This window comes from Arabidopsis thaliana (assembly GCF_000001735.4).
Source record: "Arabidopsis thaliana chromosome 1 sequence".
In the NCBI taxonomy this organism is placed as follows: Eukaryota; Viridiplantae; Streptophyta; class Magnoliopsida; order Brassicales; family Brassicaceae; genus Arabidopsis; species Arabidopsis thaliana.
Genome location: NC_003070.9, coordinates 9,662,020 through 9,676,678, shown reverse-complemented (window position 1 = coordinate 9,676,678; position 14,659 = coordinate 9,662,020). Strand labels below are relative to the sequence as shown.

At 38.6% G+C, this 14,659-nt stretch overlaps 3 protein-coding genes across 9 annotated transcripts; 1 reads left to right on the top strand and 2 right to left on the bottom strand.

The window, feature by feature from the left end:
- Positions 1 to 371: 371 nt before the first annotated feature.
- ACA1 (autoinhibited Ca2+-ATPase 1) lies at positions 372 to 5,047 on the top strand. Of its 4 annotated transcripts, none has more exons than NM_001332787.1 (8): positions 372 to 495; positions 628 to 845; positions 1,316 to 1,370; positions 1,447 to 3,398; positions 3,573 to 3,731; positions 3,852 to 4,023; positions 4,131 to 4,429; positions 4,519 to 5,045. In NM_001332787.1, exons 2-8 carry the CDS (start codon positions 669 to 671, stop codon positions 4,765 to 4,767), a joined length of 3,063 nt encoding a protein of 1,020 aa, NP_001321522.1. In that variant the 5' UTR covers positions 372 to 495; positions 628 to 668; the 3' UTR covers positions 4,768 to 5,045. The 4 variants fall into 4 exon arrangements, with proteins under 4 accessions (NP_001321522.1, NP_849716.1, NP_001321521.1 ...); NM_102542.1 differs by lacking the exon at positions 372 to 495 and having other exon boundaries at positions 522 to 845; positions 1,447 to 3,117; positions 3,340 to 3,398; positions 4,519 to 5,041; NM_179385.2 differs by having other exon boundaries at positions 473 to 845.
- SAT32 (interferon-related developmental regulator family protein / IFRD protein family) lies at positions 5,022 to 8,171 on the bottom strand. Of its 3 annotated transcripts, none has more exons than NM_202194.3 (12): positions 7,775 to 8,171; positions 7,414 to 7,582; positions 7,257 to 7,337; positions 7,061 to 7,143; positions 6,867 to 6,982; positions 6,652 to 6,762; positions 6,449 to 6,558; positions 6,060 to 6,372; positions 5,842 to 5,970; positions 5,662 to 5,739; positions 5,491 to 5,568; positions 5,022 to 5,404 (listed from the first exon to the last, which is right to left on the bottom strand). In NM_202194.3, the coding sequence occupies exons 1-12, from the start codon at positions 7,782 to 7,784 to the stop codon at positions 5,357 to 5,359; spliced, it is 1,326 nt and encodes a 441-aa protein (NP_973923.1). In that variant the 5' UTR covers positions 7,785 to 8,171; the 3' UTR covers positions 5,022 to 5,356. The 3 variants fall into 3 exon arrangements, with proteins under 3 accessions (NP_973923.1, NP_564294.1, NP_849715.2); NM_102541.3 differs by having other exon boundaries at positions 5,063 to 5,404; positions 7,257 to 7,325; positions 7,775 to 8,095; NM_179384.2 differs by having other exon boundaries at positions 5,069 to 5,404; positions 7,257 to 7,325; positions 7,414 to 8,078.
- Positions 8,172 to 9,128: 957 nt separating this feature from the next.
- AT1G27752 (Ubiquitin system component Cue protein) lies at positions 9,129 to 14,658 on the bottom strand. 2 transcript variants are annotated; one of them, NM_001084142.2, is made up of 9 exons: positions 14,006 to 14,658; positions 13,723 to 13,882; positions 13,530 to 13,591; positions 12,626 to 12,720; positions 12,326 to 12,439; positions 12,059 to 12,124; positions 11,467 to 11,564; positions 10,793 to 11,205; positions 9,129 to 10,550 (listed from the first exon to the last, which is right to left on the bottom strand). In NM_001084142.2, exons 1-9 carry the CDS (start codon positions 14,427 to 14,429, stop codon positions 9,361 to 9,363), a joined length of 2,622 nt encoding a protein of 873 aa, NP_001077611.1. In that variant the 5' UTR covers positions 14,430 to 14,658; the 3' UTR covers positions 9,129 to 9,360. The 2 variants fall into 2 exon arrangements, with proteins under 2 accessions (NP_001077611.1, NP_001117366.1); NM_001123894.2 differs by having other exon boundaries at positions 9,140 to 10,550; positions 12,626 to 12,709; positions 14,006 to 14,656.
- Between the last annotated feature and the right edge of the window lies 1 nt (position 14,659).

The window sequence follows — 14,659 nt, the reverse complement described above, 5'->3', positions numbered from 1 at the left end:
GAAACCAACTGCTGTAGGGTTTGGTTTACGCCGTCAACTTAACCGATACGAACTGCTGCACGGTTTGGTTTATGCCATTATTAAGTTTTCCCAGGGTAATTTGGTCCGAAATTGAATGAAAAGACAAAACGTGAAAACCAGTTCTCACTTTGACAAACAATGAGAGCAAATCTTTTTTCGTCTACTTTTGTAAAAATTTCTTTAGAAAATATACTTAGTAAATTATTCTAATTTATTTGTGTGAAATTTCTAATGGACAAAAGTCACAAAACTTAGAATATACTAAAAACTTTGTTGAAATAAAGTCCAAGTCAGTAAATAGCTTTGACTTTCTTGACCAGCTCCGAGTCATGTCCGAATAAATGAGTGTTCCAAAAAAAAAAAAAAAACCATGGCCATGAGGAAATTTCAGAACAGGCAGACGAAACTTCGACGAAGCTCACTTAGTGCGAGACGACGCGTCAAAGCATCGTCTTCATCTTGACCCATATAAAGGTAAATAACAATAAGTTAAAAGCACCCATTACCAGTGAGAGGACTTCTTGTTATATATCATATCTTCTTCGTTCTCGATTTACGAGATCCTTGATTCTCTCTTTCTCTAATCTTATCTCATCTGAAGTATAGTTACGAATTCACTCGTTGTTCGAGAGTAGTAAGCTGAAGAAATGGAGAGCTACTTGAACGAAAACTTCGGCGATGTGAAGCCGAAGAACTCGTCCGATGAGGCGTTGCAGCGTTGGAGGAAGCTCTGCTGGATCGTCAAGAATCCTAAAAGGAGATTTAGATTCACTGCTAATCTGTCTAAGCGTTCCGAGGCCGAGGCGATTCGGCGTTCCAATCAGGTGCTTCTTTCTTCTCACTTTGATTACTGAAACATTTCTTTCTATTTCTGCTTGTATACTGTTGGAGATCTAATAAGTGATCTTTCTGCATTCCGAGTTTTTTGTTTGGTTGACTCACTGTACTTACTGGATGGGATCTAAGTGAGCTCGTTTTTAGTATTTTTCTAGTTACCTATCCTCAGGTTAGGGATTGTTATCACTAGACATGATTACATTAGGTTCTGTTTCTAATTTAAGATGTAGATTTTTAGGTTCTTCGTGGTGTTTGCTAGTAAGAATGTTCAAGCAAATATGACTCATTAGTAGCAAACAACCCATTTCAAGCCTTGTGTTTCTTGTAGTTTGTATTGAAGGAGGCGTTAATTAGAGCGATCAAAGCGTTCTGTTCATTTTTCCTTTGAGAATAAATTCTTACTGCTATTGGTGCTTTGTTCTAATACCATTTTCCTTTGTCAACCTTATGAATGCAGGAAAAATTTCGAGTGGCGGTCTTAGTTTCACAAGCTGCACTTCAGTTCATTAATAGTGAGAATAGACTACTCCCTTGTGTTATTCAATATGTATTTGATTTCCTTAACGAGAAGGTATTGCGTGCTTACAGGTTTAAAGTTGTCCAGTGAGTATACACTACCTGAAGAAGTAAGAAAAGCAGGGTTTGAGATTTGTCCTGATGAGTTGGGATCAATTGTAGAAGGTCATGATTTGAAAAAGTTGAAAATTCATGGTGGAACTGAGGGCCTCACTGAAAAACTTTCCACGTCTATTGCTAGTGGAATTAGTACATCTGAAGACCTGCTGAGTGTAAGAAAAGAAATTTATGGAATCAACCAATTCACAGAAAGCCCCAGCCGTGGCTTTTGGTTATTTGTTTGGGAAGCCCTTCAGGATACAACACTTATGATTCTAGCTGCATGTGCGTTTGTTTCACTTATAGTTGGAATACTGATGGAAGGGTGGCCTATTGGTGCCCATGACGGACTTGGTATAGTGGCGAGTATTCTGCTTGTTGTGTTTGTCACTGCCACTAGTGATTATAGGCAATCCCTGCAATTCAAGGACCTGGATGCAGAGAAGAAAAAGATTGTGGTTCAGGTTACGAGAGACAAACTGAGGCAAAAAATCTCAATATATGATCTACTCCCTGGAGATGTTGTTCATCTTGGCATTGGAGACCAGATTCCAGCAGATGGGCTTTTTATCTCAGGGTTTTCTGTTCTGATAAATGAATCGAGCTTGACTGGAGAAAGTGAACCGGTTAGTGTCAGTGTGGAACACCCGTTTCTTCTCTCTGGTACCAAGGTTCAGGATGGATCTTGCAAAATGTTGGTGACTACAGTTGGAATGAGGACTCAATGGGGTAAACTGATGGCTACACTAAGTGAAGGCGGTGATGATGAGACACCGTTGCAAGTAAAACTTAATGGTGTGGCAACCATCATTGGTAAAATAGGTCTATTTTTTGCTGTCATTACGTTTGCTGTTTTGGTTCAAGGATTGGCTAATCAGAAGCGCCTAGATAATTCTCACTGGATCTGGACTGCTGATGAATTGATGGCGATGCTAGAATATTTTGCTGTTGCTGTAACAATTGTTGTGGTTGCAGTTCCGGAGGGTCTGCCGTTGGCTGTGACATTAAGTCTTGCTTTTGCCATGAAAAAGATGATGAATGACAAAGCGCTAGTGCGCAATCTTGCTGCTTGTGAGACAATGGGATCTGCAACAACTATTTGTAGTGACAAAACTGGAACTCTTACAACAAATCACATGACAGTTGTAAAAGCCTGCATCTGTGAACAAGCCAAAGAGGTTAATGGTCCTGATGCTGCTATGAAATTTGCCTCTGGTATCCCTGAGTCTGCTGTTAAACTTCTACTGCAATCTATATTTACTAACACTGGTGGTGAGATTGTTGTGGGCAAAGGAAACAAAACCGAGATACTGGGAACTCCTACAGAAACTGCTCTGTTAGAATTTGGGTTGTCACTCGGAGGGGACTTCCAAGAAGTAAGGCAAGCCTCAAATGTTGTGAAAGTTGAGCCCTTTAACTCTACAAAGAAAAGAATGGGAGTTGTCATTGAGCTGCCTGAAAGACATTTCCGGGCACATTGTAAGGGTGCTTCAGAGATAGTTTTAGATTCTTGTGATAAGTACATCAACAAAGATGGTGAAGTTGTTCCTCTCGATGAAAAATCGACCAGTCACCTGAAGAACATAATTGAGGAATTTGCTAGCGAAGCACTTCGAACTCTTTGCCTAGCGTATTTCGAAATTGGTGATGAATTCTCATTAGAGGCTCCTATTCCAAGTGGTGGATACACTTGTATAGGTATTGTGGGCATCAAAGACCCTGTACGCCCTGGTGTCAAGGAGTCTGTTGCGATTTGTAAATCTGCTGGCATCACTGTCAGAATGGTGACTGGAGATAACCTTACTACTGCGAAGGCCATAGCCAGGGAGTGTGGCATATTGACTGATGATGGCATAGCTATCGAAGGTCCTGAATTCCGGGAGAAAAGTGATGAGGAACTGCTCAAGCTAATCCCAAAATTGCAGGTGATTGTCTGCCAAACACAAGTTACTTTATCCTGTTTTATGCAGTGTGTTGGTAGTTCACATCCGCAAACAGGAAACAAACCCTCAATTTCATTGCATTAGCTTCCGGATTCTGAAAAACTCCTTAGGACATACTCTTCTACAAAAGATTCAAGTATAATTTCCTTCTTGCAGGTGATGGCACGATCCTCGCCCATGGATAAGCATACTTTGGTGAGACTCCTCCGCACAATGTTTCAGGAAGTCGTTGCAGTGACAGGTGATGGAACAAATGATGCTCCAGCACTTCATGAAGCTGATATTGGACTCGCAATGGGCATTTCCGGAACTGAGGTGTGTACTCAATCTTCATTGTCCCTATTTCATTATCTGGTTTGTGAGAAAATCTAACAATTGAGTTTGGGTTCTCATGGAAGGACAACACTTACATATTCTATTTTTCAATTTTCGTAGGTGGCAAAAGAAAGTGCGGATGTGATTATCCTAGATGATAACTTCTCTACGATTGTCACAGTAGCCAAATGGGGCCGTTCTGTGTACATAAATATTCAGAAATTTGTCCAGTTCCAGCTGACAGTAAATGTTGTGGCTCTTATTGTCAACTTCTTATCAGCCTGCCTCACTGGTTAGTTCCCAACCCACATTTATTTTTCTCTTGTTCAAAAGACTAATCTCCTCAGGGATTGCAACTAACTTCTCTGTTACATTGACACTAACTACTGTGGGTCTCAGGAAACGCGCCTCTGACTGCTGTCCAACTACTGTGGGTTAACATGATAATGGACACACTTGGAGCACTCGCGCTAGCGACTGAACCACCACAGGACGACCTGATGAAGAGATCTCCAGTGGGAAGGAAAGGAAACTTCATAAGTAATGTAATGTGGAGGAACATCCTTGGTCAGTCACTCTACCAGCTTGTCATCATATGGTGTCTTCAAACAAAGGGAAAGACAATGTTTGGTCTCGATGGCCCCGACTCTGATCTAACACTCAATACCCTTATTTTCAACATTTTTGTCTTCTGCCAGGTAACTTGCCGCGTCTGGATCTTAAAAAGGAAAACAACCAACATTGACCATAACCACGTTCTCATCATAATGTATGATATTTGTTTCAGGTATTCAATGAGATAAGCTCGAGGGAAATGGAAAAAATTGATGTGTTCAAGGGGATACTAAAGAACTACGTATTCGTAGCGGTTCTAACATGTACAGTGGTGTTCCAAGTAATCATAATCGAGCTGCTGGGTACATTTGCGGATACAACACCATTAAATTTGGGACAATGGTTGGTTAGCATCATACTCGGGTTCCTTGGCATGCCTGTTGCTGCTGCCTTGAAGATGATCCCTGTTGGTTCACACTAAGCAACACATTGTATAATGTGATTCCTTGTGCCACAACTTTGGCATTGAAAGGTACCAATTTTTTCTCCGGCCTTTGGAAGTTTGATATCCCAAGATGGCCTTGGACTAGTTACGGTGCTTTTTTATGTTTTCATTTTGGCCAAATGTATAAGTGATTTGGAGGAGCATTTGCTTCGTAAATATTTCAATGTTGTGGAACTTGTTACTTTATCTTTTGTTCTTCTGTTAGATACCTTTTACTGAATAAGTGAAGCATAGGCTAAATTGTCTCTCACCAATACATGGGCTAAATTTTGTCTGTCACCAATACACTGACAAATTTTCAGTGACAATTCCGAGTCTCAGCTCAAAATACAATTGGTCAATGGCACTCTTAACAGAAACAACAAGTGTTGAATCATAGGAATTACACTCAACGGTCGAAAATTGTTATAAATGAAAAGACATTTCTAAGAGTTGGTTATAATATTGGAACCAATTATCAAATCAAAAACATGAAACAAGAAAAAGTGTACTAATGGAACAACAACATTTTCCAAAAGCAGCAGATGAGTGTGCCATCATTCTTCAAAAATCAATTGTAGAGCCATCATTCTTCCTCCATTGCTGTAGCTGCGTAATGCCCAACGTTCATATTCTGCATCACAATTGGAAACAACACACTGTTATTCTTTCTGCACAACACAATTCCCAGATAAGACGATTAATCAAAATTTATAATACCTTAGCTAACATCCTTTGCTTGGCCAGGAACTGCGTTCTTGCTTTGTTAAGAGCTGAGTTTGGTGATTTAAACAACCTCTGCAACAAATAATCGCAAAATCCAGTTTTGTTAACAAGGTTTTTGCAATGGGATAAGATTCGAGACAGTGAATGAAGATACCGGAAACATACCTTTTCGTCATTAGACAACTTTCCTCCACCAATCTTCTTTGGAGTGAAACTAAATACATCATGAAGGAATTCATTCTCCTGATAACCAAATTGTATAAAACAGTACAGCGTCAGCTTTATAACAAAGAAAACTTAAGAGAGTTCGACACTTGAAAAGAAAGGGTAAATAAGAAAACAGACCTGCATATGCTTAATAAAGCCACCCCCTAGGAAATGCTTCAAATAATTCAACTGTATCATCTGATACCACGTTGACGTCTGTAAATAGTCCCCTCCGACTTTTGTTGAGGTTTCAGGAGCATATCCATCCTAATCATCATTAAAACACATCATATATAAAATCCTATCAGAATAGTCTAACTTAAACCTCAACAGGAGAAAAGGTGAAGAAGATATACCTCAAGAAATTCAACAAGATCTTTGAACAAATTTCGTTGGGTGTTGAGATCTTTCTTAGCAGAACCTTTACCACCTGCCTCTACAGAGAGCTCTCTAACTTGTTTAGTGACTTTAGCTTTCAAGCCATGCATGTGCATCAATGCTTCCTGAGAGACACCTCCTTCTTTCACTGATCCATTAGCAGACCCTTTGACTTCGGCAGCGAACTTCTCTAGAGTTCCCAACTCATATATTACTGCAAGCGCTTCACCAGCAGCTATACGTACAGATCGGTCATCCTTTTCCAACAATGTAGAGAGATAAGTTACAGTCCTGCAATGACATTAATATTCAATCAGTCTATGAATAAGTAAAATTAGATCGAAGAAAAGCATGATGCCCCACTTACTCTTGAAAAATTTTAGGACCTAGAGTCCACCGATCAACTGTTGTGAGCAGAAAAGCCCAGGAAGATACAACAGCACTTATTACAGCAGGTGAAGGTTTAGTTGCCACAACCTACAAAAAAAACGCCAACCTTCATGTGAGCCTACTTTCTTAATAAATCAGATTGAAAAGGCTTGTAAAATGAGAAAAAAGTAAGATGCATACATTAGACCCTAGTTTGGGGTGGATCATTTGCCAGATAATCTGCATAGATTTCTCGGTTTGCTCTGGATCATTCCCGCCAACGAAGGTTATGACTGCTAAACACTCAAGTATCTACAATGAAAAGGCAGAATATCAACAACCATGAATCGAAGATGAACCTTATTAAGAAACCTGTAAAGTAATGACAAACTGATCGATTATCAAATCATCCATACCGAAGTTATTTTCAAGATTTCACGACCAGATTTAAGGGCTTGAGACAGAGGAGTGACAGATTCTTCCAAAACCTCTTGTGCATGATCCCCGAGTCCAACAGTTAACGCTAGCAACCCTGTAAACCACCACGATTAACTGTTAATATGACTTGACAAAAAAAAATGCATGAGTTGTCTATTACTAAGAGACTCACCAATGACATGAGTTGCTAATGAAGTCTCCTTAGTAGACCCTTTCTTGGTGCAGTGTAAACACTGGTGCAATAAAGTGGCAAACCTGCACTCATTAAGAAGAAACATGGTTAAATTCTGTATGATGTATGATTGATTAAACTACACAAGACTCGTGGATTGATAAAACTAAAATAGGAAAGAGTGTCAGATATTTACTTCTTTTCAACAAACTCATACTGCAAGTCGCTGTTAAATGCGTCAACAATGGTGGCCAAAGCTTGCTCTCTAGTTGAGCTCCTTCAAATCCAAAAATATCAGTATTGCATCAAAATCAAGCAAAAGCACATCAAAAAGAAAACAAAGAAACACAAACCTTTTCTCATAGAGAGCATCAAGGGATTGATCTAACAAAGCATCCTTGAGAACAGTAACTTCATCCATACCAGGATTCAACAATCTCTCAGATGGCATGGTGGAGGAAGAGCTTACACTACTTGTATCATCATCACTATCAAACATTGTCGCGTTCTTACGCTGAGATTCTGCACAAAAAAAAACAATTCCAGCAAAAGTTAATCAAAGCATCCAAATTTATAAAAGCGTTAACGAAAACAGAAATTGGTTATATAAGAGATTTCATAGTAAATTAGTAATCAATTAAAACCCTAAAACAAACAAATCCAGTTGCAAATTGAATCAATTAAAGAATAAAAATTGAAGAAGAGAAATCTTACTCCTCCCCATGATTATCTTATCGGCGGCTGATTATTTGCGGAAATTGAAAGAAGAAGAAAAACGAATTCAAAGGGAATTATCAAAGAAACCGAAAGCTAGAAGGATTACGACGATGGGAAACAACTGAAGAAGAAGAAATCGAAGAAGCACGAAAACTACAAAAGAAGAAGAGCAATAAGAGTTTGGCAGATAAAAACGAGGAAGAATGAGATCGGAGAGGCGATATATCCATTAAAGAGGAGATTTTGTGTTTGGGGTAAGAGAGAAAGAGGTGGAGAGAAAAGAGTTTTCAGACTTTCGTCGATGCCAAAGGAAGAAACGTGAGGAGGAAAGTGATGACTTTTATATATAGAGAGGCGTACCAAGACTCTTCTCGGTTTAATCGGACAAGAATTAGATCCCATTCACATCTAAGGAATATCCTTTCACACGTGGCTCATCCCTCACCGTTGGCTCTTTACTTGCCGACGTGATTATAATTTCGATTTCCTTTTTTATGAGCTTTGTGATTCAGTATTATGGTTTAGATTATCTTAAAAAAAACGTTACCAAAAAGGGAAAAATACTAATGGTGTGTTTTTTATCAGCTAAGAAATTATACTAATGTGTAGAACTTGTGTTAGTTTAGTGTTCTTTTTTATGTTAAAAAGGATGTTTAAGGTTCTCTTCATCTAGTTTTCTCGTAATCGAAATATTGTAAATTATGATGCATTCAAAAAGATGATAAAATTTATAAAACATATGTATGTACCTAAATATTCTGCACGACGAACCAAAGCGAATGATAGTGCTGCCGCGTTCCCTCCCGTTGAACGGTTCGTGTTTCTCTTGTATGATTTGATCATCTTTCTCTCAAGTGATGATGGAACAAACTTCTCGTAAGCTTTTGTATAATTACGTCTCTCTCTTCTTCTTTTCTTTGTCTAATCCAAATTGAAATTAGCTCATACGTATATTATTTTCCAGTTACGTTTAGGATTTGGCTTTTCTTTTATGTATTTATTTTTGTATTTTTTGCAGAGAAAACAAATCTATTTGTATATTAAATCACGTGGATACATATAATCACAAACCGTGTAGTTGTTGATTGTAGATCATTCATTATCTACCTCAAATAAAATACAATTCTTTATATATAACACACATTTATAAATGTTTCTTCTCTTTTTATATTATTGCGGCTTACATGCTTACAAATTTTTACAACTTCTGTCACTCGAAGTAATAACTACTCTTTCTTTTACGGGAAGAAGAATAAAGATAAAAAGATAGAACTTAGACAATGTGAGTTCAATTGGAGATTTGGAATGGTTATAAGTTGTTGTTACCTTTGCATATATATCAAAAGAATTTTTTTTTTTTCACAAAAAGTTCATTTTTTTATTAGATTCATACCAACCTGTTACAAAAGAAACTTGTTTAACCAAAACCAAAGGGAATAATAATATGCTAGTTTTCTTCTTTTAATTACCAGAAACAAGCATTACAATCAAATGAAGTATCGATTTGTAATTAAGTTTCTCCCCTGTATCCGAAAAAACAGACCCACAAAAACGTATTGTGCTTTTTGTTACTTTTTAAACCTCTAGAAGCCAGAAACACTAGCAATATGTTTCTTCATAGCTCTATCTTTATGATTATGATTTCTCCCTCCACCTCCTCCTCTTCGTCCCCTTCCTCGACCCCGTCCTCCTCCGTTCTCCGCCTCTGTATTAACCTCTGAGTTGTTATTACTACTCTCATTACTCTTCTCCTGCGGTTGCTCTCTGTTCACCACTCCTCTTCCTCTTCCCCTTACTCCTCTCCAGTTTCTCCCATTCTCTCTTCCATCGCTTGGGTTCACATTCACATTAGACTGACCTTTCTCATCTCTCTGTGCCTGATACTCTGTCAACTTTCTAACCGCTCCTAGAGGAATGTTTCCTCCACGTCCCAACCCAAGTATCTTATCTCCCTCTGCTTCATTTACCAGTGAAGCTTCGTTGGCGTTTGCCACAGCAACTGCGCCGGCCACTTTGTAACTGTAGTTCTTACCATCCTTCACATAGAATTGAGGATTCTTTCTGCTACCCCACTTTGGAGCATCAGAGGGCTCGGATCCAGCTCTGTTACCAAACGCTCCGCTTTCTTCAGTACCTGATTCCGCAATACTCAAGCCCAGATCATCAAAAGAATCATCGTATTCATCATCATATTCGTATTGTGCAAGTAGGGCTGCGTTCCTCTCTCTGTCGGATTCTTTTCTAGCATCGAGAATTTTGTAACTTGGAGTATCATCCTTTGGCTTTCTGACAAATCTGCCAACTGTTGCTGATGAGGCTGATGAAGCTGGAAGGGAGGGCCGTGTGATCGGTTTCTCTGTATAGATGGCACTAGCAGAGCTACTAGTGTCAGATTCAATGAGCTTTCCTTTCCCTTTGTCTTTGCTTCTAAGAGTTGGAGCAGATTTAGGTTGTGGCATCGTCTCCAGTGAAGTGTCCAATCGCTGCAAATCCTCATGGAGTGTTCCTTCAAGAATCCTCTGTATAACTTCTTCTGGATTCTGGTTATAGGCTTCAAGACACGCAGCTAAGAAACCGTTCCCATACTCAGGGAATATGTCTTTTATTTGACTGATCTTGGATTGCATAACTACAGCATTTTCATCCATAAGCTCTTCGGCGTTTCTACCATCAGTTAGAAGAAGCGGTGACTCCTTCATAGAGAAAGTGTCTGCCGAATGCAACATGATCATGGACAAATATTGAAGTTGCTCATCTTCCATAGATATCCATCCTGCATAGAAACCAATAACAAGCTGCTTTAGACTACTGCTTAAACTCATGGCATTCAGAAACAAAGAGCTAGCTTATGCAGAAAATTTCACTTGCTAACAGTGAAGTTAATGTGTTGCTTATTTCACCTTCAGTGAACTACACAATCTATCCTAACAGACCATACATACTAAAGACTGGAACCGACTTTGAAATGAAAAATCAGGTAACAGCTGGGCAGAACCAAATTGTAGAAGAAAATACCTGCATTCTGTAAACTCCTAAGTCTATCAATGATTCTGTAATTCTTCTCAATCTTTTGGAGTAATCGGTTCTTGCTTTCTAGTGACTGCTCAGAAAGTCCACTGATCTCCCTGAATGTTTGAATCAATATATCTGCCCTTACCATAGGGTCCTCAACTCTTGACGGGAACATCTTTGTGACAGCTGGAATTGAAGTTTCGTGATTGAACTTATCATTGCTGAGATAACAGATATCTAATATTTTCCAACATAAACTTCCTATCCTTGTTGATAACATGTTTAAACTCGTTGATATGTCTGAAAGAGAATCATGGTCTTCATCCTTGAACAAGACCTGAAAGCCACGATGAAGTGATGGAAGCAATGAATCATGCAACCGAACTAGGCTGCGGAGTAGTTCATCGCTCCCATAACTGCACAGACAGATTTAGGTTATGATAAATACAGATCCAAAACAAGCCTAATATAGATCATTAATAGCAACCAAAGTTTCACTAGTAATACTGCTTTCCATCAATCATGGGAATCTCATAGTGGAATTCAATACAAATCCAGTAACAGATGATTTATGCCAACTAATCATGTGTGATAGGCGCAAGGTTTGGGGATACTACTCGAGAGTACATTTCTCTCACAAGAGAAATTAAAAGATTTAGATAGAAGATGGTGCATACCTTGTCTCAACAGGACATGCTAAGATGAAAACTGCTGGTGTATAAGCAGAAATGAAAGCATCCAAAGACACAACTCCATCATTAATGAAGTCCATAACCTAATCAGATAGAAAAAAACATTAGCACGGATGCAGTACATGCCCATACACTATAAACAAGCAAAATACTTCATGTTTTGAATTACAACAAGAGCAGAAACTTGGCATGCTATATTTTGATCAGTTGAGTGTGCTAAGAGTGTGCACACTTGTGTTTGGCTCATGCAAGTGTCTGCATGCTCACTCGCACGTATTCATATCAAAAACATAATAAAGATGAAATATACTAAATTATTTTAAAGCCAATCCTAAAGCAAGCTTCAAATTTTCTTACCCTATAATAACGAGTTAATATGTATGTCCTAATTCCTATGTAACAAGAAACCATATCAGGGGTTAGATAGATATCTTGGAAGAGATCAACACAAACAAATACTGTATTACGTTTATAATTATATGTTTACGAATATAACTAAAATGTTACTAGTCTCATGTGTATACAGAAGCAAATGCACAACAGAGAAATTAATAGAAAAAAGGGGACGGAAATTCACCTCCAAAAGGTCTGAATGGAGTTGTCTACGTCCGTGGTCTTCACTATTTGCACTTGATACTAAGGTCTGCAAATATGAAAGTAGATCTATAGATCCAAGATAACGTTGAAGAAGAAAACTTAAAACAAGAATTTACAGACCAAGAATGTTAAATTCAACACTTGATGTGATTTTAAACATAATATAAATGTGTGTCATATATTACACCTTTAATTTTATTAATTTATCCCAAAGAAGAGTTTCTGAAATCAAATACATATAACATACCTCCAAAGATGAGGTGCAACGGTGATGCATTGTGTGCAGGATGCCCAAGAAATGAGACAACATCATATTCAAACTTTCAGAAATTCCGTTTTGTGATTTCACAGCATTTTCAATCTGGTAAAATATACAATTCGATTAGCAAAAGAATAGAACATTATCTCAGCTTAATTATCCAGCAGCAATTGGGAATTCCAGGATGTCAAATGTCACAAAAAGAGAATCAAACCTAGCAAAAAATGATGCACAGAGTTAAAAGATTATCTCAGCTTTCGGACGAGTTATAATTCTCCTATGACTTACTAAAGATTTTGTGAGCTCTGCATTCTCATGTCCATATATAGCGCATATATCCAATAACTTTGGCAAGTCCAGTAACTTCTTGTCCTGCAGAAGAACTACAAACAAAACTGGTGAATAGCTGTAAGCTAGAAAATAATCTTTAAAATTTCCTACAAAATGTGCAACGTAAAGAAAAAAGAAGAAAAACTCAATTCATTCTAGAAAGTCTTGATCAGTGAGCGGACTACTCTCACTACCTGATTCGTACAACCAATACCAATTTCCAATATATTCAAGAAGAACCACATGTTCAGCTGCTAGCTCTATTTTACCCTGCCCAAGACTAACCAACTCTAATCAGTTACCTATGTTGAGCTGGTCTAAGAAATATAATCAAACTACCCGAGAACAAATGTCGACTAATATAAGCATAATTTTACACATAAGAATCGTAAAGCTTATCAAAAACCTAAATGGTACATGTAAAGGAGTCAACCAACATAAGCACACAACGTCTACACATAATACTCGTAAAGCTTATCCAAAATCCAAATGGAACATGTAAAGGAATCTAACCTTGAGTTAAAAAATCACTGTGTGAAAATAATCACAATAGTCATATCACCTTTACAACAGTCCTACTTCTAACTATACCCCTGAGTGAGTAATGGAATTTTACTTAAGCTTTAGATGGTATAATAGTCCCAGAGACTTGGTAAGAAAAGAACATTGTGAGTCATTCTCTAGTTTAGATTAGGAAAGGCAGCTTACATCGAGGATGAGACACAAAAGAATTATAGCCTAAGATTTAGTAATATAAACATTGAGGCATGTTAATCTTTCATTCTATGTTCATGTCCTTTTCAGAACGAAATAAGTAACAACAACTGAATGGGATTAGAATAGACAAAGAGCAAAAGGCCACCTTCATGATCTTTCTGACTGAGGCTATCAGCAGCTTTAGCACCGGGATCCCTATTGGACGATCTGCCACAGCCAAATATACAAACCCTCAACTCACAAGACCCAAAAGAATAAAAAATAATGACACTAGTATCCATGATGAAAAAAGACTATTCAACAAAAAGCTTTGGATTATGAAACAAGCAGCGACTCACATTCTATACAAGACCATGAAAACACGACGGCATAACTCGAGTTCTCCGACAATCACGCCCGCAACAATACCCTTGACACCATGAAAAGGAAAATCATACCATCTGCTTCTAAACTGCAGGAAGCTATCCAAAAAATCATGCAACGATGCATCACTAGCCACTGTCATTAACCAAGAGAAGTAATATCAGTCTAAAAATCCATCACACAAAAAAAAAAGTTGAAACCCGAGAGACCGAAGCTCATTATGAACCAAAACTGACATAAAATCAAAAGAAGCATGACCTTCTCTCCAAAAATCTCTAGGATTGAGCTTAAGCAGCCTTGTGAGCTCTCTATTGAGGAGATCCACCACTCCCTGAGACTCCACTGGATCCAAACCTCCATCATCAGGCCCTAAACCAGCGGCAACAGCCTCGTCCTGCGGCAAGTAATTCACAAAACTCCCACCGCCTTGAGCTGGACTTTTGCTAGATACCAACTGTCCCTGATCCCCAATCCTAACCCTACTACCACCCGAAGCGGAGACTCTGGAACTCGCACCGGAGGAATCTGATTGCCTAAGCGAAGAAGAGAGAGAAACAGGGAAAGGGGTTGAATTAGAGGTAGGAGTTGGATTCATGGGTTTGGGTACAAACTTCTGCTGCTGATGGCCCTTGGGGACATATCTTGTGTTCTCATCTTGCCGATTCGAGCGTCTGTTAGACATGGTTGTTTCTGTGAGAAGATCAGCGATGGAAGAGAAGAGATGATGACTCGCCGGAGGAAACCTGTAATTCAGACGAAGAGGGCGGGAGGGAGGAGGAGCAAAAGGCGCAGCCACTGATATCCGTACTCGTCAATGTCTGTGATTGCTAAACGATTGAGATTCCTTGAACAGCGTTTGCGTTTGCCATTGCTAAAAATTGCGTTTGACCATTAATGGTCTAAATTTTGTGT